This window comes from Papaver somniferum, chromosome 2, assembly GCF_003573695.1.
Source record: "Papaver somniferum cultivar HN1 chromosome 2, ASM357369v1, whole genome shotgun sequence".
NCBI lineage: Eukaryota > Viridiplantae > Streptophyta > Magnoliopsida > Ranunculales > Papaveraceae > Papaver > Papaver somniferum.
This window is the reverse complement of record NC_039359.1, coordinates 210,734,205-210,761,860: the sequence shown is the minus strand read 5'-3', so window position 1 is coordinate 210,761,860 and position 27,656 is coordinate 210,734,205. Positions and strand designations below refer to the sequence as shown.

The window sequence follows — 27,656 nt, the reverse complement described above, 5'->3', positions numbered from 1 at the left end:
CACTCTGAGCAGCTAGTGATAATGATTTAAGAAGATTGATAGGATTTAGGTGGCTAGCTTATTGGGGAAACTGAATATATATGATAATGTTAAAGCAGTTTATTACACCAACCCACTCCAGAGACATGCTAATCTTGATTTGACTGAAAGTGTAGATATTCATATTTTCCATTCTTTAGGCTTCTTCCAGAATTCTACTGTGTTTATCTATATGTGCATTGTTGCTATTCCAGAACAACTTGAATTCAATGAATGTAGGTAGTGGAACTAAGCTAATATTTTTATATTTGGTTCAACCACCATTTTAATAGTGCTGGCTCTTGAATAAGATGACACCATTTGTTACGTATAAGTAGAAAATTGCTGCCAATCAGAGAAAAACGGTCAACAATCACTTTGATGTTACGTAGTTTAATTTGATTCTTCTATCATTTATGGCTAGTGTCGAATTGATAATGACACATGTTTGGAAGAGAGATCGACATGAAGAGAGGATCTATTTCACCATGCTTGAGCTTTGAAAATCGTTCAAGATCTGAAAACGAAAAATAAAATTGTTCTGGAGAAGAAGAAGGTGATGAGAGAAAAAAAAAAAAATCTTTCTGTTTTTGGTTGAGTTTAAAGCATGAGGGTTATTTTAGGTAAACATAATATATTAAAAATAAAAGAAATTATTAATCAGATTGATTATTGTTGTTTTCAAAAGATTTGACGAGACAAAATTAAGAAATCAGCAATTATAACTTTTACTAGCTTTCTGATAAAATGGAGAGAAAGAAAACTTTCACTAACTTTATCTTCTTTTTTTTGTTTGATACGGAAAATATATGAACAGAAGTTTCGTTGACAAGAGCTGCATTTGTCGTTCCTGTTGCATGGCTTTTACAAAGAGGAAATGCTCAGTTCGGGGTAGAGTGCAACTGCTATTGCCTTATTGGGCCGAGAGGCAAAGTTTGAACCAACTCCAGGAGATCTCTGCAGTTTCACGATTGTCATGGGTATCTTTAAACTAACGGTTGCTGTAATTTATTTTTCCCATGTTTAATTTGCTTGCTTGCATTTATAGATACAGTGAACGTATACAGATATTAATAGCAACTGCAAGATGAAACTTAGCTTATATAAAGACAACTCTTTTTATTGATGTTTAGAAAATTTCTCAAAACTAAACACAAGCTCTAATCTTGCTCATATGATCAACCACAACTTTGGTGATCATTATATATAGAACTATGAATTCCTTTTCCTAGTCCTATTACCTTATTACATGTCTTTCCTTTTTTTAGAACTAGATGACTTCTAATTCCCTTAGGATTACATCAATTTCCTAATCTTGTCCTAACCAGCTTGTTAGTGACTTCTATGTTGAAGTTAATCCAACATTCTCCCCTTAAGCTTCAACTGTGCTTGTGAGAAATCTTGTACTCCTATTAATTTTCTCATTTCTTCAAACTTGATCCGAACTAATGCCTTTGTCAATATATCTGCCTTCTGCTCAGTTCCGGGTATGTGTTCTATGTTAATGACCTCCTTCTTGATGCATTCTCGTATGAAATGATACCTTTTGTGAATGTGTTTCGTCTTCCCATGAAACACTAGATTTTTAGTGAGTGCAATTGCAGACTTATTATCAATCTTGATGAGAATTTTTTCAGGTTCTCTTCCTTTGATTTCACCCAACAGTTCTTGAAGCCATATTGATTGTTTAGCTGCTTCTGTTGCAGCCACAAACTCAGTTTCACAGGCTGAGAGGGCTACAGTGTCTTGCTTCTGTGAACACCATGTAATAGGTGCTTCTCCTAGATAAAATATATGACCAGTTGTACTTTTTCCATCATCTTGGTCAATATTATGACTGCTGTCACTATACCCAACAATTCCTTTTGATCCTCCTCGACCATACTTCAATCCATAGCTGATTGTTCCTCTTAGATATCTCAATATCTGCTTTATTACATCACCATGAGACTTGCGTGGACTCTGCATATAACGGCTTCCTACTCCCATAGAGAAAGCCAAGTCTGGTCTTGTGTGTAATAAGTATCTAAGGCATCCAACATTTCTTCTATAACTCGTTGGATCAATCTCAGCTTCTTCTTGTGCCTTTGAAACTTTAAGTCCAAACTCCATTGGTATCTTAGTTGGATTAAAAGTTTCAAGTCCTGCTTCTTTCAGAATTCTCCTTGCATAAGCTTCTTGTTTAATCTGAATCCCATCTACTCCTTGATGGACTTCTATGCCAAGGTAATAAGTGAGTTTTCCGAGGTCTGACATCTCAAACTTTGATGACATTTCTCTCTTGAACTCATTGATCACCTTAAGGGAGTTTCCCGTCAAAAATAGATCATCTACATAGACTGCAATCACAAGAAGCGTTCCCTTTTCTTCTCTTTTGTATACTGATGTTTCTTTAGAGCACTTAACAAATCTGATTTCTCTTAAGATTTGATCTAACTTTGTATTCCAGGCTCGAGGAGCTTGTCTTAGACCATATAGAGCTTTTGATAACTTATAATCCTTATGCTCTTGTCCTTTTACTTCAAAACCTTCTGGTTGTTCAACATACACATCTTCTCGCAATTCACCATGTAAGAATGTTGTCTTAACGTCCAAGTGGTGAATTTACCATTAGTTTGATGCTGCCTCTGCAATTAATAAGCGTATTGTTTCAATTCTAGCAACTGGTGCAAAAACTTCATCAAAATCTATGCCTGATTCTTGTACATATCCTTTAGCTACAAGACTTTCTTTGTATTTATTGACAGTACCATCAGCATTCCGTTTTATTTTTAAGATCCACTTAAGACCAATCAATTTTACCCCACCTGGCTTATCAACTAGAAACCAAGTCTTGTTTCTGTTGATTGAAATAATTTCTTCTCTACATGCTTGTGTCCATTTAGTCGAGACCTTTGCTTCTTGAAAATTCCTTGGTTCATCATTAACAAAAAGTAGCATAATCTCACATTCTTCTGCAGCTTGAAGAACATAATCTTCCAGATATTGTGGCTTTTGTATCTGTCTTGTTGATTTTCGCAGTGGAATGGGTTGAGTTATTTCATCGATCTCTTATTCTTCTTCTTCTTCTTCTTCTTCTTCTTCTTCGTTATTCTCAGTGTTTTCATTATTCTCTTCTTCTTCTTGATTAACATCATTGTTCCCATTGGTATTGATGATTATGGGTCCTTCGCCTTCATCAATTACTTGACCCCATCTCATGTGGAACATTCCTGGATCCCTACTTGGTCCATCATTAGTTTTTTTCCACTTCCAGTTTGCTTTTTCATCGAATACCACATCTCGACTCAATATTACTCTTTTCGTTGTTGGATTGAATAATCTGTAAGCTTTGGATCCAGGATCAATTCCTAGATGCACAAGAGTCTGAGATCGATCATCCAGTTTCTTAAGAGTTGCAGAATCAACTTTTGCGTATGCTTTGCAACCAAACACTCTTAAATGATCTATGTTTGGTTTTCTCTTTCGCAAACTTTCATATGGAGTCATGTCTTTCAGAGCTTTCGTAGGTATCCTGTTTATTAGGTATGTGGAGTGTCGTACAGCTTCTCCCCATAGATAACTAGGTACCTTCAGAGCCTTTGAAGAACTTCTTTTCATCTCCATTAGAGTCCTGTTTCTCCTCTCCACCACTCCGTTTTGTTGTGGTGTATATGTTGTAATAGGACCACATAAATCAGCACGAAGAAGCTCTAATAGCTTTGAGGCTCTGAATGTTGTTGCTTTTGGAAAACCTTGACGCGTTTGTTTCCCAACTAAACATGATTCACAGATTTTTGCTTCATCATTTATCTGTGGTAGTCCTCGAACCATCTTGTTCTGAGACATTGCCTTTAAAGTTCTAAAGCTTATGTGTCCTAACCTTGCGTGCCACTTCCATGTCTGATCTTCCAGTCTCATATTCAGACACAATGGCCTTCCAATCATGAAACTTATCTTGTAGAGATTCGTTTAAGAATACAACTTCGTGCATGAAAAGAGCTGTATCTGCTTCCCTTGTTTCATTCTTGTTTGCTTCTTCCAACTTCGTGCATGAAGTGTCCTGGTTTATCACATCTGTAACAAATAATGTTTGATCTATCCTTCTTTTCTTTCCCTTGGTTTTGATCATTCTGACTTGTTGTTCTATCTTGTGAGTTAAACCTTCCTCCCCTTCCTCGGCCTCTGTTTCCTCTACAACCTCTTCCACGACCTCTTCCTCTTGTCGCAGAGTTTTGTTGGTAAGAGTTTGTGTACAAGAGTTTTCCTTGAGTTTCTCCGTTGTTTTCTTCATCGAGGATTCCTCTTCATATGCTTTCAATCTTCCAATTATATCTTCATAGATAGTCTTCTTTAAATCTAACACTTGTTCGATAGAAGCGATGATATTAATATACTTGGATCTTGGTAAACTATTGATAAACTTCTTTACCAGTTTATCTTCATCAATGGATTGTCCAAGTGACGCAGCTTTTGAGGCTATCTCTGATAGCTTTCCGGCAAAGCTATCAATAGTATCAGTGTCTTTCATCTTCACTCTTTCAAATTCAGACATTAAGGTTTGCAGACGGGCTTCTTTAACTCGATCAGCTCCGAGATTACGTGCCTTTATTGCATCCTAAATTTTCTTAGAAGTTTCCTGTTCACCAACTTGTAGAACAAACGGATTTATAGATACAAGATGAACGTATACAGATATAAGTAGTATCAAAAGCAATGGCGCGGATCAAGTATATATATACACGTAATGTAGTTCAGTAGCGAAGCAGATTCATAAACTCAGGGGTGAAATGTTGATATGTTTCTCTAAAATTTACGAGACGATACATCCAGTTAACAAAAAAGTTCATCCTAAAAGCCTCAAACAAATCAAGAATGCTTATGCGCACCAAACTGCTAATAAACTGCTTATGCAACTTTATGTTACACAAAGAAAATCAGTGCATGAAATTCGACAAGATTCCAGGAAACTACATGCAACATGTAATTTTAGTTAATTTTTGCTAGCTGCTCTCTTTTCTCTTTGGACTATGAGAGAAATCTAGAAGTTTATCATTAGTGCGCCAGCCTACTATCTTTGTAGTGAAATTGGCGAAGCTTACCGTGGATTGATGACAATTGAGTAAAGATTCACAAAATTGATTAAAAAGACCAAAATCAATAATTTCTGGGTGAAAAAGACATATAAAATTTGATACTGTTTAATTAGACGAGAATGTAAAAATAGCCAGGATGTAAACAGTTTCATCATATCCAAATAATTTTTCTTATTTTTAATTTATCTCAGGATGCATTCAATTTCATCTCGCTCTTTTTTAAGTTTAAGTCATGATGAATTCAGTTTCATTTTTGTTATTTTTTTGTGTCCATTTAACCTATATTAACTTTTGCTCGTCCGTTAGAATCGTGTTTTAAAATATTTTGGACAAATGACCCATTTTCCGATAAAATTTTTATTTTGCTGGCCATCGATGTATAATGTATTCGTAGTGTTTGAGCAGGCAGGACAACTAAGGCAATGACCTTTGCTAATAACAAGTCTATCCTGCATTATGCATTTTATCTCATCATATTTGTTTGAGCTATGGTGAATGTTAAGTACGGTACTTACTAATTCACACTCTCTAAGCGGCAAAACCACGCAACCACATGAACATTTTCACTAAGTTGTCTATTTTTTGGACCATATTCAAGATATTTGGTACAATAAATGTGAAACACAGCTTGTATAGTTTAAAGAGTACCCAATGGCTTGAACCAGCAATTGACAAATCTTATTTATGGATCTACGCACGGAGAACAGAACACCCTTAAACTTGTCTTTTTTTGTCTCCGTACAGAACACCCTTATTTATGGAATTGTTTTTTTTTATCACTACTACTTTCAATCCCAACTCTGCATTGGTAGCACACCGCTTTAAATATACTGATGACTGAGTCTAGTAAAGTGTGGCCGGCAGACGTGGAATAAGGTGAACTTCAAGTGGGGTTACTTTGGGCATGGTGAAACCCGGGCCTTCTGTCATGTCTATTACAAATCCTCTGTCTGTGTCGAAATCAAAAGCATGTAGCAGACGAGCCAATGCCATGTGAAGTGTCTGGAGGCCAAAGTCTATCCCCGGGCATCCCCTTCTTCCAGATCCAAATGGTGTGTATTCGTAATGCTGACCCCTGAAGTCTATGTATGCCGTTTCACCACCAAACCCACCAACCGTCTCTGGAAGAAATCTCTCTGGCTTGAACTCTAACGGGTTTGACCACACTCGAGCGTCACGCTGCAGTTTCCACAGGTTAACCAACAAGCGCGTACCTTTTTTCACTTCATACCCACCAACAATGCAGTCTTCTGTAGCCTCGTGTGGTACAGAGAGTGGGCCAGGAGGATACAGTCTGAGAGTTTCCTTGACGATTGCTTGGAGGTAGACGAGACCATCGATATCGTGTCCCTCTACGTTTCTTTCCTTGCCAACTTCGGTGTCAAGCTCATCCTGAGCCATTTTTAAGACACTAGGATTGGTGAGTACTAGTGAGAGAGCCCATGTCAATGTAACTGACGTAGTATCCGATGCAGCAAGTATAAGGTTCTGCAAATTCCAAGAGAATTTTACCACTCCGCAAAAGAAGTATCTACAAATAAGCATATTACGAATTGATGAGATGGTTATACATACCAGACATGTGCCTTTGATGACGGTATCTCGATTATAACCGAAGAAGAGATCTTCCTTTTCTTCGTCGAGAACTGACATCAACACGTCCATGAAGTCATGATTCTTATGATCATTAGCCTCTCTTTCTGCTCCATCGGATTCTAATGTTTGAAGTCGTTTTTTCTCTTGATGCTCTTCAAGCCACTTTGAAACGATCAAGTTCATCTCCCTGGAGAGTCTTTTCATTTGTTTCGTTTGCCCATCCACATCCAGCCACCCAAGGAAAGGAAGAGTATCAGATGCAACTGAAACACCTGCTAATTCGAAGAATTTTAGGATACTCTTATGAAGCTTTTGGCCCTCTTCTTCCTCTTTGGTGTAATCTTCTTTATTTTTGTTTTTCTTAGTAAAAAGGGTCTTTCCTACAATCATCTTCAAGACCACGTTCAAAGATAGTTCTGAAAACACTTGGCTCATGTCCACCTTAACTGAACTAGTAGTCGATCTACCATTCTGCTTTATCAAATTATCTCGTTCCATCCAACAATCATATAATCTTGTCATGCAATTATCTATCTCTAAGTAACGGTTTGGCTTAAGAAACTCGAGGCGTTTATGAGATAGCAAGTGGAGTGTAGCGATCTTCCGGACCTCCCGCCAATAAGGGCCATACGGGGAAAAGCCAAACATGGCTTCCGCGAGGTACTTCCCAGCTGCACTAGGTGGACGGGTAGCAAATAACCTGTCGTTGGTACTGAAGCATTCTTTAGACATCTCCCAACTACTTATCACTAGGGTCGGATACATACCAAATCTGGCGATGAAAATAGGTCCGTACTTGTCAGACATGTCGGCAAGGATCTTGAATAGAGGTGTAGATCCATTCAGCTGAGGAAGATGACCTACTATTGGCCACGCACCTGCAACTTCAGGCGGCGATGCTGGTGTTAGCTTTTCCTCGTGGAAGTTGGTTTTCAAGTTCCTTGGCTGTCGTTTAATGAAGACCAAAATACAGTAGAAGAAGGATATCAAAGCTAATAAACCTGCAATCCTTTCGAATAACTGGAAGTAACGATGATCGATGATTGATATATCCATCATATTTAGCTGCTAACTTCAAAAGGGAGAAGAACAGCTTTATGTATATAAAAAAAAAAAGAATAGGGAGAAGAACCGTAATTTATCATAAGATTGATAGGATGGAGGCTCCTTAGCTAATTGTGATATTCTGAATATGTAGATACTGATCTGACTTAAATTAAAATATTTATCATAACCATATTTTCTTTTTTGTAAACGTTTATCATATGAATATGTATATTGGCTGACGGGCAGTTGTCACAAACAGCTTTTATGCGAGAGATATAGGCCTTCCATTGACATGCAAATCAGAACGGATGAAACCGACTAGTGGAGGAGGAAAACCTCCCAGGACAAGAGAGAGGTCCAGAAAATGATTTTTCCTAAAATATGGTACCCAAATAACGTTAAAAAGTAGGTCCAGTTGCGCCTATTGTTAACCCGAAATGAAAGGCAACGAGTAACGACACACGGATCCATCTCCTTATGTACGAAATGTCGTTTTTTTCAGCTGTAGGTTAAAGGGCCAATCACAGAATGGTCATACTTTTTTTAATTTGGTTACAAAATGATCATATTCTTGTAATTTATTTACAAAATGGTCTTTTTTCATCGGATTTAACACTTTTGAATAAAATGGTGTTATTTTTTTCGAAAATATCCTCCCTCAAAATACCCTTCCTAGTTAACTAATTGGTTGAAGTGGTGGTGATGAAGCGGCGGTGGTGGTGGTGGAAGCTTAAGAATCTCTGCTAAACCTCGAAGGGGAAGCGGTGAATCCTATGGATGAATGCGGTGTAACGATCCTGAATGCGGTTTAACGAACCTAAATGTGGTTTTACGATCCTGAATGCGGTGTGACGATATGTAAGCGGCACCGCCACCACCTATAAACAACATCACCGTCAAAAGATTATAATAAAAACACTAGTTAAAATTGTGTATAGAGGGATAAATATGAAGGACGCATAGGTAATTTCATTATCATATTTAACCGTGAGTCACCACTTAACTCTTTTATTAACGAAAGTATGATCACTTTGTTAATAGTTTGTAACAGTAGGATGTTTTTGTGAATCGGGTCCTATTACTAGGACTTGTTTTGTACATTTTCATACGTTAAATCATGTTACGAACCCTTTTAGCTAGCCTCTTGAAATGTAACACCCCGTTTTATCAAGCATTCATTCATTCATTGTCCTTGACTGTTGATGCATCTGGTAAGGTGTTTTGTACCAAACAAGATTTATTTAATTATTGGGTTCAATTATTTCAATTACACGTAGCTTACCAGTTTTATTTTCTTTTCCAATTTTTTTTGTCAAGTTTTTAATTTGTAGCAGCATTATTTGAATATGGTCTGTTCTATAGACTACAAGAGTGTTGGGCACGTGCATATGCAAGTGCTTGTATCAATGGTAGTATTAGGTTTTTCTAGAGCCTATCCCATAACCCACTCATCTCTCTACTTCTCCTGCTTCAAATAAAAGAAAAAAAAAGTCTCCACTACCCGGACGACTCAACTTTTCTCTCTCAAAATTGCTTGTCTCTTCGCCGCCGCCGCCATGAAATCTCCTCGCAATCACTGCTAAGAAAGAAAAACAAACACAAATCAAGTGATAGAAAGGTTTTATTACCGTGATTTTTTGGATTTTGATACAAATCAGGGACGGGCCTAGCAGGGGCTATAGCCCGTCCCTAATTTTTGGGTAAATTTTTTTTAGTATAGAATTTAGGTTAAATTTTATATTCAGTCCACATATTAGTTGTATTTAGCTAATTGAATATTATTTTTAGCCCATATTATGAGGTGATCAAAATTTAAGTCATGCTTAAAGTAAATAATCTTCTTCCACTCACTAACTTTCTACTCCTATTTTCTTTTCCTTTGGTAATCATTTGGTTTTTCTGTTATTTGTGTTCGTTTTAACTTTTATTTCCCAACTTATTTAGTATTGTATGGGGGATCTCTATTTGGCCACTAATTATGTGATGTATTCCAAAAAAATTTGCCACGGCCTTCGGCCGCATCATCGACTGTTACAATCCAATCCTACCCAAGGAAGAATCCTGGGTCCGTCCCTGATACAAACCTCTTTTTGTTGTTTGATTATCATGTTGTAAAGGTTGAGGGTTAATTTGCATCGAAGACCCAATTAATTCTTCAAGGGCTATATATAAATGCATAGATTTCCTAAAAATTGTATACGATCTTAACACCTTTTTTTTGGAATTTGGTATTTTCTATTTTGATTCTCATCAAAGTTTTCTCTGATTCAACAATGGTGAAATAAACTAAAGTCATTATCATCTCCATCAAAGTATAGTTAATCACCAATATGTCCTCCGATTTGTTTTTTTACAAAGCGTAAATAGGGGTCAAAGGAAAAAATCGACGGATAAATCCGAGTATAACCATTTTTTTCCCTTTCATATTACCATTTTTCCCTCAAATTATATTTCCGTTTTCAATTTTGTTGTGCGAAGTTAAGGAAAAATCGGTAGTTGAAAATTTGCAGCTTCACTTCCTACAGTAAAGGGTGTTCCCTTTATATAATAGAATAAATAGGCTCGTACCTTTGCATCCTTGAGTTGTAAAGAGATAGGAACCAGAGTCTGATCGAGGAATTATGACCGTACAATTAGAACACGGTTAATGGTTGCTGATCTATAATTTAGAATACGTAGCCGTAGAGAATCGTTCTCAGGTTCTCTCTGGACTGCTGACTCAGATGGTCGTGCAGTTGTGTGACAGAGTCCCCACATGTTTTTCCCGTGCGATATTATATCCATGTATGTGGGTCTGAGACTATGAATTCATGCGTAGGTAAGTGCGCGTAAATCAATCTCATTGACATGACTTCACATGTAGAGGGCTTAATGAGAAGGAGTTTCAAGTGGTAATGGAGATCTCTAGAATTCTAGACAATCAAGGGCTGCTGGCCGCAGATGACAAAACGTGAATGAATATCTAATTCGCGAGGTATGTTTTCGGTCAGTTCTTGTTATTCTTCGCTTATGCATGATTTGGGTCGAATTTCTCCAACTAAATTTCCTTCTAACTATATATGGAACAAAATAATCCCTCACAAAATTAGCTTCCTAGTTTGGGCAGCAGCTAATAAAGTGGTGCCGACACATTCCATGTTGACGAGAAGAGGTATAGCAGTGGTGAATGTGTGTCCTTTTTGCGAGAACAGTGAGGAGTCAGTGGAACACCTATTTCTCCATTGTCCTTTCGTTTGGCGGATTTGGGATCATTTTTTACATCAGCTGGGCTTTGTTTGGGCTCATCCAACGTCCGTTCTCGAGTTCCTATAGAAATAGAAATTGAAGTTATCTATTAAGACTCTTGTTTTCTTGATATATTGGTTGCCTGTTGCTATTTGGTGGGTTGTGTGGTTGGAAAGAAACGACATTTTGATTGCTAAGAAACAAGTGAAAAAGCCTTTAAACTCTCTTATTGTAGACATCAAAGTGTTTCTTCTTAGTTGGTCCATTAATGTTGAATGTTTTAGTTGATGAGTTATTTTTTGATATTGAATCTACTATCAGACAATAGAATCAGACAATTATACATAGATGGTTCCTTAGAGACTGACAGGTTCAAGTTACAACAACACATTGTCAGTTTTTATGAAAATGTTTTCAAAGAGGAAGAGACTATCAGACCTGTTCTTGAGGGTATTGAGTTTGAGAGTATTTCTGATATTGAATCTACTATTCTTGATGCTAATTTTACTGAAGCTGAAGGTTTGACGGCTATTCAAGACTTAGGGCAAGATAACGCACCTGGCCCTAATGGATTTCCCATCATGTTTTTTCAAAAATGTTGGAGCTTTATCAAAGGTGATATAATTAGTACTGTTAATGTATTTTGTGAAAAAAGTAATTTTGATAATAGGCAAAATACCACTTTTATAACTCTTGTTCCTAAGAAATATCACATAGAAACCATCAAGGATTGTAGAACAATTTGTTTTCTCATAAGTGTTTACAAGATTCTAGCCAAAGTACTTACTTCTAGATTAAAATTGGTCATGAAAAAACTTACCTGTTCAGTGTGCCTACATAGAGGGAAGGCATATCATTGATGACACTCTAATAGCAAATGAGTTAGTAGATTCAAGATTGAAATCTAAGTCACCTTGAGTTATTTGTAAGATTGATCTGGATAAGGCTTTTGATAGAGTGAATTGGAGTTATTTGGAGTTCATATTGTAGAAAATGGGTTTCAGTAGAAGATGGTGTAATTGGATCAGGTTTTGCTATTCTACATCCACCTTTTTCAGTTCTAATAAATGGCTCATCTTTTGGTTTTTTCAGAAGCTCAAGGGTGGTCAGGCAAGGATGCCCTCTTTCACCTTTGTTATTCAACATTGCTATGGAGGGATTCTCTAAATATATTGACAGAGCTGCAACTTCAAATCCATTCAATGACTTTTCTATCACTAACAATGGCTCTATAATAAATCATCTAAATTATGCTGATGATACTATATTCTTTACTGATAACAAGAAAGAGAGCTATCAAACTTAATCTCCATCCTTCATTGTTTTGAATACATTGCAGGTTTGAAAGTTAATACAACTAAGCCAAGGTTAATTGCAATTGGTGAGGTTCCTCAGCTTGAAGCTTGGGCATCTGAATTAGGTTGCATCACAAATTCTCTGCCATTCTTGTACTTGGGAATGCCTTTAGGAGCAACTGCCAATTCCAAATCCATCTTGGTTCCTATCATTGAAAAGTTTGATGCAAGACTCTCAATATATAATCAGTGTACAATATCTGAAAGAGGTAAAATGACTCTTCTTAAATGCATCCTAACTTCTCTACCCAGGGTCGGCCCTGAGATTTTGCTGCCCCAAAGTGGCAGTAATAATGTTGCCCCATTTCACAGTACATAAAGCATATATAGCCTTAATCATATATCTACAACGTTAAGATAATTATTTCCAATCTACCCAAGTTCTATAGTTTAATAAGAAATCCTAAATTTCAAAATGAAAGTAGGCATATGGTAACAACCCTAACATAATTCATGATATCAAGATCAAGCGATAGTGACGAAATGCATAAGAGTACATCTCATGTTTTAGGTGCATAAGAGTAACTTTATTTTGTGTACATCTCATGTTGTTTGTCAGTGAGGCACTCCGGTAGATATTTTTGGATTGATTCAATGCAGAGATCCATACCTATTTGGTCTAAATATTATCTGGCATGGAAGTCTTTCAGAGCTGCCTTTTCTCAACACCCTTAAATGAGGCTGTCCATTCCATTTGGTGCCACTACGTTGAACTTAGGAAGCTTACTAAGTTATTTTGAATGAAGGTCTTCTGGAAATTAAATAGACGTAAGGTTTTTCCATCTTTGTTTCTCCTCTTATTTGCTCCTATCAACTCCACTTCATTTAAAGGGCACTAGAAACAGTTTAGGGAAGGAACAAGAAAGAAGGCAATGAAGTTTTCTATAGAGTCCGATAGAAAGAAACTTCTATGAATATGAAACTTGTTATATAATTAGCAATGATCCATTAAAGTAACTAAGTACTTACAATATGCCCCTAAATCTATTAGGATTATATCCTTTTATTTTTGTAATTACGATTTAAACCTCCATTTTTCTCTTTCAACTCGAACCACCCCCAAAAACTAAATTTGCTCCCCCTATTCCGGTGCTGCCCCAAAGTCAACCTTCGTTGACCTTCCCTCAGGGTCGGCACTGTCTCTACCAATGTATTACTTCTCCCTTTTTAAGGCTCCTATATCTGTTATTACAATTCTTGAAAAGAAAATGAGGAATTTTCTTTGGAGGCATAATACTGGCAGCACTTGCTCTCACCTGATTAAGTGGTCTACTGTTTATGCTCGTAAAGAGGGAGGAGGTTTGGGTATTCTCAATTTAAGAAAAATGATTGATGCTCTACTTTCTAAATAGTGCTGGAGGTTTGGTATTGAAAAGTCTCATCTTTGGTATAAGATTATTGTCGATAAGTATGGCTGTGACTTCTCTTGTTCGGTTCCAGGCCAAGTTCACACTCCATATGGTGTCTTATGCTGGAGAACTATCTCCAATGTTAGTTCTCCAATTTCTGCAAATTCAACACTGTGTCTTCATTCTGGTAATCAACTTTGTTTCTGGCATGATAAGTGGATAGATAATACTTGCTGAGCTTCTTCTTTTTCTTGTATTTATAAGCTAGACTGACGACAACTTGGTAGTGTTACAGACCATATCACTGCTGAAGGTTCTTGGATTTTCAATTTCAAGAGAGTTTTAAACAATGAAGAAACATATCATCTTGGTATTATGTTCTCAATCATTGGCTCAAACCCACCTATCAGAGACACGCTTCCAGACACCATACGATGGACACTTACTTCTACAGGGTTATTCTCAGTTAAATCTCTATATGCAAGTTTCATCTCAGATGATGGGATACATGACTTTCCTCATAAGTTCACTTGGAAGCCTGAAGTTCCTCCTAAAATTTCTTTTTTGGTTTGATGTGTTGTGCACGGTAAGCTTAATTCTCTAGATATGCTTCAATACAAAGGCATGGATTTATATAGCTCTTGTATATTGTGTGGAGACTTTTCTGAATCGCAAGATCACATCTTGGTTCATTACAAGGTAGCTAGAAGTGTTTGGTCAGCAATAACACCTGACAAGAACTGGTCATGGGTCTTCCCCGAAACTATGATGTCCTTTGCACATACATGGCCTGCAATTCCAATTTCACCTGCTGCTAAAATTGTTAGGGATTTAATCCCTGCTACAGTGATCTGGATTTTGTGGAGAGGGAGAAATTGTAGAACCTTTGAAGAAAACTATAGTTTCAAGCCTGATAAAGACCTGACTACAGATGTTAAAACTCTGGTGCTTAGCCGGGCTAATGCTTTTGGGAAAAGAGTGCATTGCAACTTCTCTTATTCTGTTAATAACTGGGAACTGTTTTTCTATAGTTTTTTTTTCTTATTTTCCTTTTATTTTTGTTGTCTACCGTTTGTAGACTTTTGTAAATTTTTCTTTATCTAATAAAATTCTCTCTTCCAATAAAAGAAAAAAAAAAGACTTTGTTTTTGGTTGGGAAAGCTTGTTTAGAGAGTAGATTTGTTGTAAGCTCTCTAAGTGCTACGCTAACCTCTTCTTGTATTTTTGGAAGGTGCTATCTTGTCATCCTTTCTTATTTATTTCATCTTTTCCTTTTTCAAAAAAAACATGACTTCACATGGTTATATTCCGTTCCGACGCCTGATCACATGCACCATGTTTATAGAGATCTAAAATTATATTAATTTTTCAGGTTTTCAAAGAGGATTTGATCTGATACATTGAGAGAAAGTCACCGACAGATCTAGACACTCTTAAATTATATTTCTTTTGTTAATCAATTAAAGTTACGGCACACTTATAGCCTGCTTGGTTTGACCCACTTTAATTAAAGTTTGATTGATTGTTATTTTGCAGCGCGGATCCTGAAATTTTAATGTCCCTGCATTCCTAAAATCAAAAAGTCCTCACGAACCGCCACAAAAACAACAACAAAAAAAACAAACAAACTTTCCATACAGGATACATGTGCCACTCTACTAAGATCCCGAGGGATGGGCTCACAGGGACCACAAGTTTCAAAATTTTATGAGGGGCGGTTTTGTCAGCGGTTTTTATAGGTGGTTGTTCTAGGATCACTATTCAAAAATATGCCTCCTAAGCCTATCCTACCGTGAACAAAAATATAAATACTGTGAGTCATCGCCTCTAACCTTTAGTTAATACCTCATTTAGTCTGGTTTAGTTTGGCTACTAGTTAATTATTACTACTGTTAGATAATCAGCAGTGAACCAAGACTATATGGTAGCAAATATACACACGAAAGTATAACTACTAATTGATATGTAACGAAAGTGGAAGCTGCTTTCTTCTTATACTTTGTAGTTACATCGGAAAGTTGTATTTATAGTGATCCAAAGAGGACATTCCCATACAGCACAAAAACACGTGTATATACATCTGCCAAATAATAGAGACTCAGTGGCATGCATATACACGATGCCATTACGGATAGAAATGAACCTCAGACCCAATGGTGGTCATCCATTTAAAACTCCTTGGGATCCACATTATATAACACTCCCCTTGGATGACCACGGTTTTTTATTGTCATTTCATCAAAATCTTGCCAGAAAAATTCAGTAGACAAAACTTGTTTCACTATTGGTAGTTTCAAAGTGATGATGGTAGTCACATATCTTTCCCCGTCGCCGAAATCGTGTCAGGAAAACCATTTAGAAAAAACCTGAACTTGGAGTGAGATTGGTCATCGCCATGTCTTCCGTCAAAATTGCATCAGGAAAAATCACTTGGGACAAAAAACTTGAGTTCCAGGAAATACTTCCTCCGACAAATTGCGTTAGGAAAACCACTTGGGACAAAACCTACACGCCTGCGTCAGGAAAACTACTTGGGACAAAACCTGAACACCCAAAGTTCATAATGATGTTGACGTCGATGCTAATGTTGCCTCGTTAAAAACCTCGTCTGGAAAACCACGTGGGAAAAATCAGACCAGAGGAAAAGAGTACAACGGACGTCGCCTGATAATGGTGCTGAATACGCATATGCTGCCTCGTTAAAACCTTGACAAGGAAAACCCAACGGGACAAAACCTTAGGGAAGGAAAAAGAGTACAACACGTTTTAGTCCAGCCAAAGATTCTACGAGTTTACTCCCCTTAAAGCATGACTTCTTAAAGCGGCTGGTGGTGCAAACATTATATAGTCTTCGGAAAACCGCTTTCCCATTTGCAGTTTATGGAGGACTGACTGCAGGTCTTGCGCCTCGCCATTGTTCACCTCGCATTTAAATCCTCAGTCCATTGCGTACCAATTTATTTCCCGCTTTAACTTCAGGCATAACAATGAAAGGTCTTTTGTAAACTCATAAAAACTGTAGAATCAATTTCAGCATCTAAAAGTATAACCTGCAAAACAAAAGGTAGAAAACACAAGATAATGCATGCATTATATCCATGTATGGTACTTCTGGACCATAAATTCAACGTGCGTATCAGATAGATCGATCACTTCCCAGTAATTGTGCTAATTTAGAAGCACGATAAATATTACGAGCATCAAAACTAGATACTCTGGTATATACAGGAAAGTTTTATTATGCTAGCATGTCCTCGAACTTCAGGTCGAGCAAATATTTCGATTTTAGCGAGATCTCAAAAATCTAGTTCAACCGTGGATTTTAGCGCTACTAAGGGTTCTTTCAGAAGCCAAAAATGATATCATCATTTCATCCGAATTTTAACCTTATACCAAGAACATAAAATACACAAAGGATTGTTCATAAATTTCTCCTCTTCAAAATGGTGATTATGACTAAAATTTCAAGCCTGATATAATTCACAAGGTCAGGAGGCTTCCGGAGTTAAAACTAGAATCCTTCAGGGATTCAAATACAATCACCAATCATAAGTCATAACTAGATGCAATTAGAGTCTTCCAGAGACTACCACGCTAAAGTGCATCAATATTAGGAGAATACCATAGAACCAATCCTGGGATTCAGCAGGAAACCCTCAATCGCACTTAAAACGATAATACTATTCTCTCTGCGCTTAATCTCAGATACCAACCTGTAATTTTCAGGCCTCACAATTTTACGGTGTGAGTCGGATCCGAACTTTTGCGCTTTTTCGAGAGATTCCATCTTCTACCTTAGTTTGAGATAACATGTCATATGCCTACCAATCACAATGTCGATGTTCCTCTGCATAGGGGTACACAACCATTATTGTAAACAGTAATCGACAATCATATATGATTTAGCACATTCTCTGGTGCATGCACATTCAAGAAAATTTTACAAACTGGTACCAGCGCCACTTCAGGGGCTTTGACATATCCTCATCTTCAATAAGGAGTTTCAAACTTAGAGAATGTGGATCATATTTTGATAGTCTCCACGAGCACTATCTGTGTCTCTCTTCAAGAGCACTACATATTAGAAAAGTTATTGGAATTTCTTTTAAGAGGCATATATGAGGCAATTATTCAGGCCTCAAGCGTGTTTTAACACACGACTTTATCACTGCGAGATGCATGATTTAACCTGCTGAGACAAAGGAATAGATTTATATAGCTCTTGTATACTGTGTGGAGACTTTTCTGAATCTCAAGATCACATCCTGGTTCATTACAAGGTAGCTAGAAGTGTTTGGTCAGCAGTAACACCTGACAAGAACTGGTCATGGGTCTTCCCCGAAACTATCATGTCCTTTGCACATACATGGCATGCAGTTCCAATTTCACCTGCTGCTAAAATTGTTTGGGATTTAATCCCTGCTACAGTGATCTGGATTTTGTGGAGAGAGAGAAATTGTAGAACCTTTGAAGAAAACTATAGTTTCAAGCCTGATAAAGACCTGACTACAGATGTTAAAACTCTGGTGCTTAGCCGGGCTAATGCTTTTGGGAAAAGAGTGCATTGCAACTTCTCTTATTCTGTTAGTAACTGGGAAACTGTTTTTCATATAATCTTTTCATGCATTTGTCAATCTCTAAGTACCGGCCATGCTTAAGTAACTCGAGGCGCCTAAGATAGAGTAGATGGATTGTAGAGATCTTACGGATCTCCCGCCAGTAAGGACCATACATGGAAAAGGCAAACATGGCTTTAGTCAGGTACTTTCCGGCTGCACTAGGTGGACGAGTAGAAAATAACCTATCGTTGGTAGTGAAGCATTCTTTTGACATCTCCCAACTGCTCACAACTAGTGTCGGATACATACCAAACCGGACAATGCAAATAGGTCCGTACTTGTCAGATATAGCTGCAAGGACCATGAATAGAGGTTTAGATCCTATTAGCCGAGGAAGATGACCTACTATCGTCCATGCACCTGCAACTTCAGGTGGAGATGCTGGTGATAATCTGCGCTCGTCTAAGTTGGTTTTGATATTCCTTGGCCTTATAATAAAGACCCAAATACAATAGAAGAAGGATATCAAATCTAATAAGCCTGCAATACTCACGAACGGCTGCAAGTAGTGGTGATCGAAGATGATTGCCATATCCATCACTCTTAGCAGCTAGTGATAATGATTTAAGAAGATTGATAGGATTTAGGTGGCTAGCTTATTGGGGAAACTGAATATATATGATAATGTTAAAGCAGTTTATTACACCAACCCACTCCAGAGACATGCTAATCTTGATTTGACTGAATGTGTAGATATTCATATTTTTCATTCTTTAGGCTTCTTCCAGAATTCCACTGTGTTTATCTATATGTGCATTGTTGCTATTCCAGAACAAATTGAATTCAATGAATGTTGGTAGTGTAACTAAGCTAATATTTTCAGAAAATGGGCTATATAGCCAAAAAGGTATTTTTTCTGGGTCAAATGGATGGGTAAGCTTTCCGTCTGGGTCAAATGGACAGTCAAAACAAATAAATGAAACATTATCTTCTCCATCTCCACCATTAGCACCAAAAACCCATCGAAACCAAATCTATTCACCATCGGAAGCTTCTCTTATTCCACCAGCACCACCTTCGCAAACTTTCCTCACGGTTACAATCACGATCGTCAACAATTCCAATACCACTATCATCATTTTCAATAAGCCTAAAGCCCTAATCTCCATCTATTATCTTCATTTGGTTCTCGAATTGCAGATTAGGGTTGTAAATTGATTGATCCATGATTTTATTTGAATTGAAAACACCACCACTGACTTAGAATTCCACCACCATATAATATTTTTAATGCCCTAATTTCGTTAAAGTTTCTCAATTTCATAAGTTCAGGAAGTTAAATTAGGTTTTAAATCCGTCAATTCACAAAATGGGAACTCAACCAGCTGGATTGGTTCTTGATAATCCTTGATCACGTAAGTCTCCTAACCCTAATTTTATTTTTGCTTCTATTTTCTTAACGACTTGTGTTTCATCTATGTTAAGCTTATGTAAAATCTAGTTTTAAATTTATTGAATTTAAACATTGATAAATGATTCATCATGTTTTGATTGAGCTGAATTTTTTTTCATGAAAGTTTAAACACGGATGAAACTGGTTTTTTTGGGTTGTATTTGGTGGGAAGGATGAAATCAGTTTCATCAAGTGTACACATTGATATACCTTAATTTTTGTTAGAATACTCAGGGTGAAACGAATTTCATCTAGTTATAGACTGTTATATAACTGTATTTTCGTCAAAATATGCATGATGAATCTAGTTTCTTATAGTTCATACATTGATATACCTTAATTTTTAGCTAGGAGCCAATTTCACCTAGTTGTAGAATGTGCTATAAGTATATAATTGTATTTTTGTCAAAATATGCAAGATGAAACTAGTTTCATATAGTTTACATATTGATATAACTTAATTTTTGTCAGAATACTCAGGATGAAACCAATTTCATCTAGTTGTAGAGTGTGATATAATTGTAATTTCGTCAAATTATGCATTATGAAACCAATTTCATCTAGTTGTAGACTATGATATAACTGTATTTTTATCGGAATATGTAGGATGAAATCGGTTTCATCTAGTTTTAAACTTTGATATACCTGGATTTTCGTCACAATATGCACGATGAAACTAGGTACATCCTGCAAATGAACTAATTAGTGCGCCTATACAACTTCTTGAGAGAATTATGAAGATGAATGGTTTCATTTAGCATATTAAGAGTTTTTTGTTCAATTTAAACATGGATGAAACTAGTATAATCTTGTTTTAGATTGAGTTGAATGTGTTTTCATCTAAAATTAAACTAGGATAAATCCAGTTTCATCTTGTTTTGCATGGAGTTGAATTTTCCTCCATCATAGTTTAACTAGGATAAAACAGGTATCATCGTGTATCAAATTGAGATGAGTTTTTATTTATCCATGTTTAAACTAAGATGAAACTTTTGCATCAAAAAAAATAAAAAAAAATAAGATGAAACAGGTTTCATCCAGGTTTAATTGATATTGAATCATTTGATATTGTTGTAGGAAGCAAAAGTGGGAAGAGTACCGAATTAAAAACAAAGAGTAGGAATGATGTGAAGGCCGTTAATGAATTAAGAACGAAGCACATGAATGATTTGAAGGTGGTTGGGAAACTGATGAAAAGTTTACAAAATAAGGTTTGGAAATCACAGCCAAACATGTGGAAAAATGGAAGAAGATAAAATTTTGGAATACGATAAGTGCGCTCAAAGAAGGAAAACTATGCAAGGCTAAATGCAGCAAGACGCTTATAGCCTTATTGATGCAATTATTGATGTTTGTTATAACCTTATTGATGCGCTTATAGCCTTATTGATACAGTTTTAGCCTCAAAATAAAGAAAACTACACAGTAAAGTTATTGATGCAGTTTGTTTAAACTTTTATTTGTATACTCTACTTTTGACTACTTCCCCAATAATCTTATATCAGAATATGTTGGATGAAACCAATTACATCCTGACGAAAAGATATATGTTTGTTAGAATATAGAAGATGAAACCAGTTACATCCTGATGAAACTTTTCAGAATTTACAGGATGAAACCAGCATCTTCCTCCACAACCACACCAATTATCACCTACCGCTTAACACTCAACATCCTTACCGATCAAGACTCACCACTGCATTATCCACCACTTGCACATTTACTGACCTCACCAACATGGGAATCTCCATTCATAACACAAGATGATTTCAAATATATCAATGTTAATAATTTCATTCTTATCTAGGTTTTAGTTACTGATGAGAACACTGACCACCAATAGAATTCACTATCTTCATCACTTACCACTGACTAACAACATCCACTACCACTAATCATTTACCACCCATAAGCACTACCACTCAGGCACTAACCAACCACCCCAACAAATATGAAAATTAAATAAATTTGTAACAATTGAAAATCATACTATTATTAAACTTAAAATTGATTCAGAACTAAATTACACTAAACAAAGCTAAGGTTGGACAATTAGTCTTAATTTGTTATTGAATTTAGACAACCCTAGAAAATCAACAAAAACCCACATCATCAATAGCTAGTGAAACTTCTAATTGTAATGAATCAAAGGATTAAAATTTATATCAAACTTTCAATTAGACGAAAACGAAATCAAAATTGGACAAAATCAGTTTTGAATTAAATAAAATTAGAATCAAACTAATCAAAAATTTTTCGAATCATTAGAATAAAACTTACCATGATCGAACAAAGATTAAGAATCTGATAGTAATCCGAACTCGAATGTCGAACGGATAAAGAAGTTGAAGCTCATTTACTTCAGATCTGCATTTCACCATTACGAAATTAGTATGGGTGTAACTTATACTGGTCGAAGGCAGAGAGATCGACATGAAGAGAGGATCTATTTCACCATGATTGAGCTCTGAAAATCGTTCAAGATATGAAAACAAAAAATAAAATTGTTCTGGAGAAGAAGAAGGTGATGAGAGAAAAAAAGAAGAGAACCTTTCTATTTTTGGTTGAGTTTAAAGCATGAGGGTTATTTTAGTTAAACATAATATTTTATTTTATTTTTCCTGGGTGAAATATCCAAATTGGCTAATTGAACAGTATTTTTCTGATTTTGGTCCATATAAACAGTATCAAAAGTTAGAAATCTATTTCATCCATGAATTGTTGGTTTTGGTCTATTTGACCAATTTTATGTAATATTTTTATATTTGGTTTGACCACCATTTTAATAGTGCTGGCTCTTGAAATAAGATGACACCATTTGTTACGTATAAGTAGAAAATTGCTTGCCATTAGAGAAAAACGGTCAACAATCACTTTGATGTTACGTAGTTTAATTTGATTCTTCTATCATTTATGGTTAGTGTCGAATTGACACTGACACATGTTTGGAAGTTTGTGTTGCGGTTGGTAGCTAACGTGTATTAACAAGTTAAAAAAAGTTATTAATCAGATTGATTATTGTTGTTTTCAAAAGATTTGACGAGAAAAAATTAAGAAATCAGCAATTATAACTTTTACTAGCTTTCTGATAAAATGGGGAAAGAAAGAAAACTTTCACTAACTTTATCTTCTTTTTTTTGTTTGATACGGAAAATATATGAACAGAAGTTTCGTTGACATGAGCTGCATTTGTCGTTCCTGTTGCATGGCTTTTACAAAGAGGAAATGCTCAGTTCGGGGTAGAGTGCAACTGTTATTGCCTTATTGGGCCGAGAGGCAAAGTTTGAACCAACTCCAGGAGATCTCTGCAGTTTCACGATTGTCATGGGTATCTTTAAACTAACGGTTGCTGTAATTTATTTTTCCCATGTTTAATTTGCTTGCTTGCATTTATAGATACAGGATGAACGTATACAGATATTAATAGCAACTGCAAGATGAAACTTAGCTTATATAAAGACAACTCTCTTTATTGATGTTTAGAAAATTTCTCAAAATTAAACACAAGCTCTAATCTTGCTCATATGATCAACCACAACTTTGGTGATCATATATATATAAAACTATGAATTCTTTTTCCTAGTCCTATTACCTTATTACATGTCTTTCCTTTTCTTAAAACTAGATGACTTCTAATTCCCTTAGGATTACATCAATTTCCTAATCTTGTCCTAACCAGCTTGTTAGTGACTTCTATGTTGAAGTTAATTCAACATTCTCCCCCTTAAGCTTCAACTGTGCTTGTGAGAAATCTTGTACTCCTATTAATTTTCTCATTTCTTCAAACTTGATCCGAACTAATGCCTTTGTCAATATATCTGCCTTCTGCTGAGTTCCGGGTATGTGTTCTACGTTAATGACCTCCTTCTCGATGCATTCTCGTATGAAATAATACCTTTTGTGAATGTGTTTCGTCTTCCCATGAAACACTAGATTTTTAGTGAGTGCAATTGCAGACTTATTATCAATCTTGATGAGAATTTTTTCAGGTTCTCTTCCTTTGATTTCACCCAACAGTTCTTGAAGCCATATTGATTGTTTAGCTGCTTCTGTTGCAGCCACAAACTCAGTTTCACAGGATGAGAGGGCTACAGTGTCTTGCTTCTGTGAACACCATGTAATAGGTGCTTCTTCTAGATAAAATATATGACCAGTTGTACTTTTTCCATCATCTTGGTCAATATTATGACTGCTGTCACTATACCTAACAATTCCTTTTGATCCTCCTCGACCATACTTCAATCCATAGCTGATTGTTCATCTTAGATATCTCAATATCTGCTTTATTACATCACCATGAGACTTGCGTGGACTCTGCATATAACGGCTTCCTACTCCCATAGAGAAAGCCAAGTCTGGTCTTGTGTGTAATAAGTATCTAAGGCATCCAACATTTCTTCTATAACTCGTTGGATCAATCTCAGCTTCTTCTTGTGCCTTTGAAACTTTAAGTCCAAACTCCATTGGTATCTTAGTTGGATTACAAGTTTCAAGTCCTGCTTCTTTCAGAATTCTCCTTGCATAAGCTTCTTGTTTAATCTGAATCCCATCTACTCCTTGATGGACTTCTATGCCAAGGTAATAAGTGAGTTTTCCGAGGTCTGACATCTCAAACTTTGATGACATTTCTCTCTTGAACTTATTGATCACCTTAAGGGAGTTGGCAGTCAAAAATAGATCATCTACATAGACTGCAATCACAAGAAGCATTTCCTTTTCTTCTCTTTTGTATACTGATGTTTCTTTAGAGCACTTAACAAATCTGATTTCTCTTAAGATTTGATCTAACTTTGTATTCCAGGCTCGAGGAGCTTGTCTTAGACCATATAGAGCTTTTGATAACTTATAAGCCTTATGCTCTTGTCCTTTTACTTCAAAACCTTCTGGTTGTTCAACATACACATATTCTCGCAATTCACCATGTAAGAATGTTGTCTTAACGTCTAAGTGGTGAATTTACCATTAGTTTGATGATGCCTCTGCAATTAATAAGCGTATTGTTTCAATTCTAGCAACTGGTGCAAAAACTTCATCAAAATCTATGCGTGATTCTTGTACATATCCTTTAGCTACAAGACTTTCTTTGTATTTATTGACAGTACCATCAGCATTTCGTTTTATTTTTAAGATCCACTTAAGACCAATCACTTTTACCCCACCTGTCTTATCAATTAGAAACCAAGCCTTGTTTCTGTTGATTGAAATAATTTCTTCTCTACATGCTTGTGTCCATTTAGTCGAGACCTTTGCTTCCTGAAAATTCCTTGGTTCATCATTAACAAAAAGTAGCATAATCTCACATTCTTCTGCAGCTTGAAGAACATAATCTTCCAGATACTGTGGCTTTTGTATCTGTCTTGTTGATTTTCGCAGTGGAATGGGTTGAGTTATTTCATCGATCTCTTATTCTTCTTCTTCTTCTTCTTCTTCTTCGTTATTCTCAGTGTTTTCATTATTCTCTTCTTCTTCTTGATTAACATCATTGTTTCCATTGGTATTGATGATTATGGGTCCTTCGCCTTCATCAATTACTTGACCCCATCTCATGTGGAACATTCCTGGATCCCTACTTGGTCCATCATTAGTTTTTTTCCACTTCCAGTTTGCTTTTTCATCGAATACCACATCTCGACTCAATATTACTCTTTTCGTTGTTGGATTGAATAATCTGTAAGCTTTGGATCCAGGATCAATTCCTAGATGCACAAGAGTCTGAGATCGATCATCCAGTTTCTTAAGAGTTGCAGAATCAACTTTTGCGTATGCTTTGCAACCAAACACTCTTAAATGATCTATGTTTGGTTTTCTCTTTCGCAAACTTTCATATGGAGTCATGTCTTTCAGAGCTTTCGTAGGTATCATGTTTATGAGGTATGTGGAGTGTCGTACAACTTCTCCCCATAGATAACTAGGTACCTGCATAGCCTTTAAAGAACTTCTTTTCATCTCCATTAGAGTCCTGTTTCTCCTCTCCACCACTCCGTTTTGTGGTGGTGTATATGGTGTAATAGGACCACATAAATCAACACGAAGAAGCTCTAATGGCTTTGAGGCTCTGAATGTTGTTGCTTTTGGAAAACCTTGACGCGTTTGTTTCCCAACTAAACATGATTCACAGATTTTTGCTTCATCATTTATCTGTGGTAGTCCTCGAACCATCTTGTTCTGAGACATTGCTTTTAAAGTTCTAAAGCTTATGTGTCCTAACCTTGCGTGCCACTTCCATGCCTGATCTTCCAGTCTCATATTCAGACACAATGGCCTTCCAATCATGAAACTTATCTTTTAGAGATTCGTTTAAGAATACAACTTCGTGCATGAAAAGAGCTGTATTTGCTTCCCTTGTTTCATTCTTGTTTGCTTCTTCCAACTTCGTGCATGAAGTGTCCTGGTTTATCACATCTGTAACAAATAATGTTTGATCTATCCTTCTTTTCTTTCCCTTGGTTTTGATCATTCTGACTTGTTGTTCTATCTTGTGAGTTAAACCTTCCTCCCCTTCCTCGGCCTTTGTTTCCTCTACAACCTCTTCCACGACCTCTTCCTCTTGTCGCAGAGTTTTGTTGGTAAGAGTTTGTGTACAAGAGTTTTCCTTGAGATTCTCCGTTGTTTTCTTCATCGAGGATTCTCTCTTCATATGCTTTCAATCTTCCAATTATATCTTCATAGATAGTCTTCTTTAAATCTAAGACTTGTTCGAGAGAAGCGATGATATTAATATACTTGGATCTTGGTAAACTATTGATAAACTTCTTTACTAGTTTATCTTCATCAATGGATTGTCCAAGTGACGCAGCTTTTGAGGCTATCTCTGATAGCTTTCCTGCAAAGCTATCAATAGTATCAGTGTCTTTCATCTTCACTCTTTCAAATTCAGACATTAAGGTTTGCAGACGGGCTTCTTTAACTCGATCAGCTCCGAGATTACGTGCCTTTATTGCATCCTAAATTTTCTTAGAAGTTTCCTGTTCACCAACTTGTAGAACAAACGGATTTATAGATACAGGATGAACGTATACAGATATAAGTAGTATCAAAAGCAATGGCGCGGATCAAGTATATATATACGTAATGTAGTTCAGTAGCGAAGCAGATTCATAAACTCAGGGGTGAAATGTTGATATGTTTCTCTAAAATTTACGAGACGCTACATCCAGTTAACAAAAAAGTTCATCCTAAAGGCCTCAAACAAATCAAGAATGCTTATGCGCACCAAACTGCTAATAAACTGCTTATGCAACTTTATGTTACACAAAGAAAATCAGTGCATGAAATTCGACAAGATTCCAGGAAACTACATGCAACATGTAATTTTAGTTAATTTTTGCTAGCTGCTCTCTTTTTCTCTTTGGACTATGAGAGAAATCTAGAAGTTTATCATTAGTGCGCCAGCCTACTATCTTTGTAGTGAAATTGGCGAAGCTTACCGTGGATAGATGACAATTGAGTAAAAATTCACAAAATTGATTAAAAAGACCAAAATCAATAATTTCTGGGTGAAAAAGACATATAAAATTTGATATTGTTTAATTAGACGAGAATGTAAAAATAGCCAGGATGTAAACAGTTTCATCATATCCACTTTCAAATACTTTTTCTTATTTTTAATTTATCTCAGGATGCATTCAGTTTCATCTCACTCTTTTTTAAGTTTAAGTCATGATGAATTCAGTTTCATTTTTGCTATTTTTTTGTGTCCATTTAACCTATATTAACTTTTGCTCGTCCGTTAGAATCGTGTTTTAAAATTTTTTGGACAAATGAGCCATTTTCCGATAAAATTTTTATTTTGCTGGCCATCGATGTATAATGTATTCGTAGTGTTTGAGCAGGCAAGGACAACTAAGGCAATGACCTTTGCTAATAACAAGTCTATCCTGCATTATGCATTTTATCTCATCATATTTGTTTGAGCTATGGTGAATGTTAAGTACGGTACTTACTAATTCACACTCTCTAAGCGGCAAAACCACGCAACC

General features: G+C 36.2%; 1 protein-coding gene across 1 annotated transcript; it reads right to left on the bottom strand.

The window, feature by feature from the left end:
• Positions 1 to 5,644: 5,644 nt before the first annotated feature.
• LOC113350409 (cytochrome P450 CYP82D47-like) lies at positions 5,645 to 8,028 on the bottom strand. Its single transcript, XM_026594544.1, has 2 exons — positions 6,669 to 8,028; positions 5,645 to 6,581 (listed from the first exon to the last, which is right to left on the bottom strand). Exons 1-2 carry the CDS (start codon positions 7,746 to 7,748, stop codon positions 5,937 to 5,939), a joined length of 1,725 nt encoding a protein of 574 aa, XP_026450329.1. The 5' UTR covers positions 7,749 to 8,028; the 3' UTR covers positions 5,645 to 5,936.
• Positions 8,029 to 27,656: the final 19,628 nt, after the last annotated feature.

What these genes read in the sequence shown, in the direction of transcription:
- LOC113350409 (XM_026594544.1), bottom strand. Translation starts at nt 7,748, where the DNA reads ATGATGGATATATCAATCATCGATCATCGTTACTTCCAGTTATTCGAA. An exon ending in TCATCAAAGGCACATGTCTG is followed by an intron (nt 6,582 to 6,668) that starts GTATGTATAACC and finishes TGGAATTTGCAG; the next exon opens with AACCTTATACTTGCTGCATC.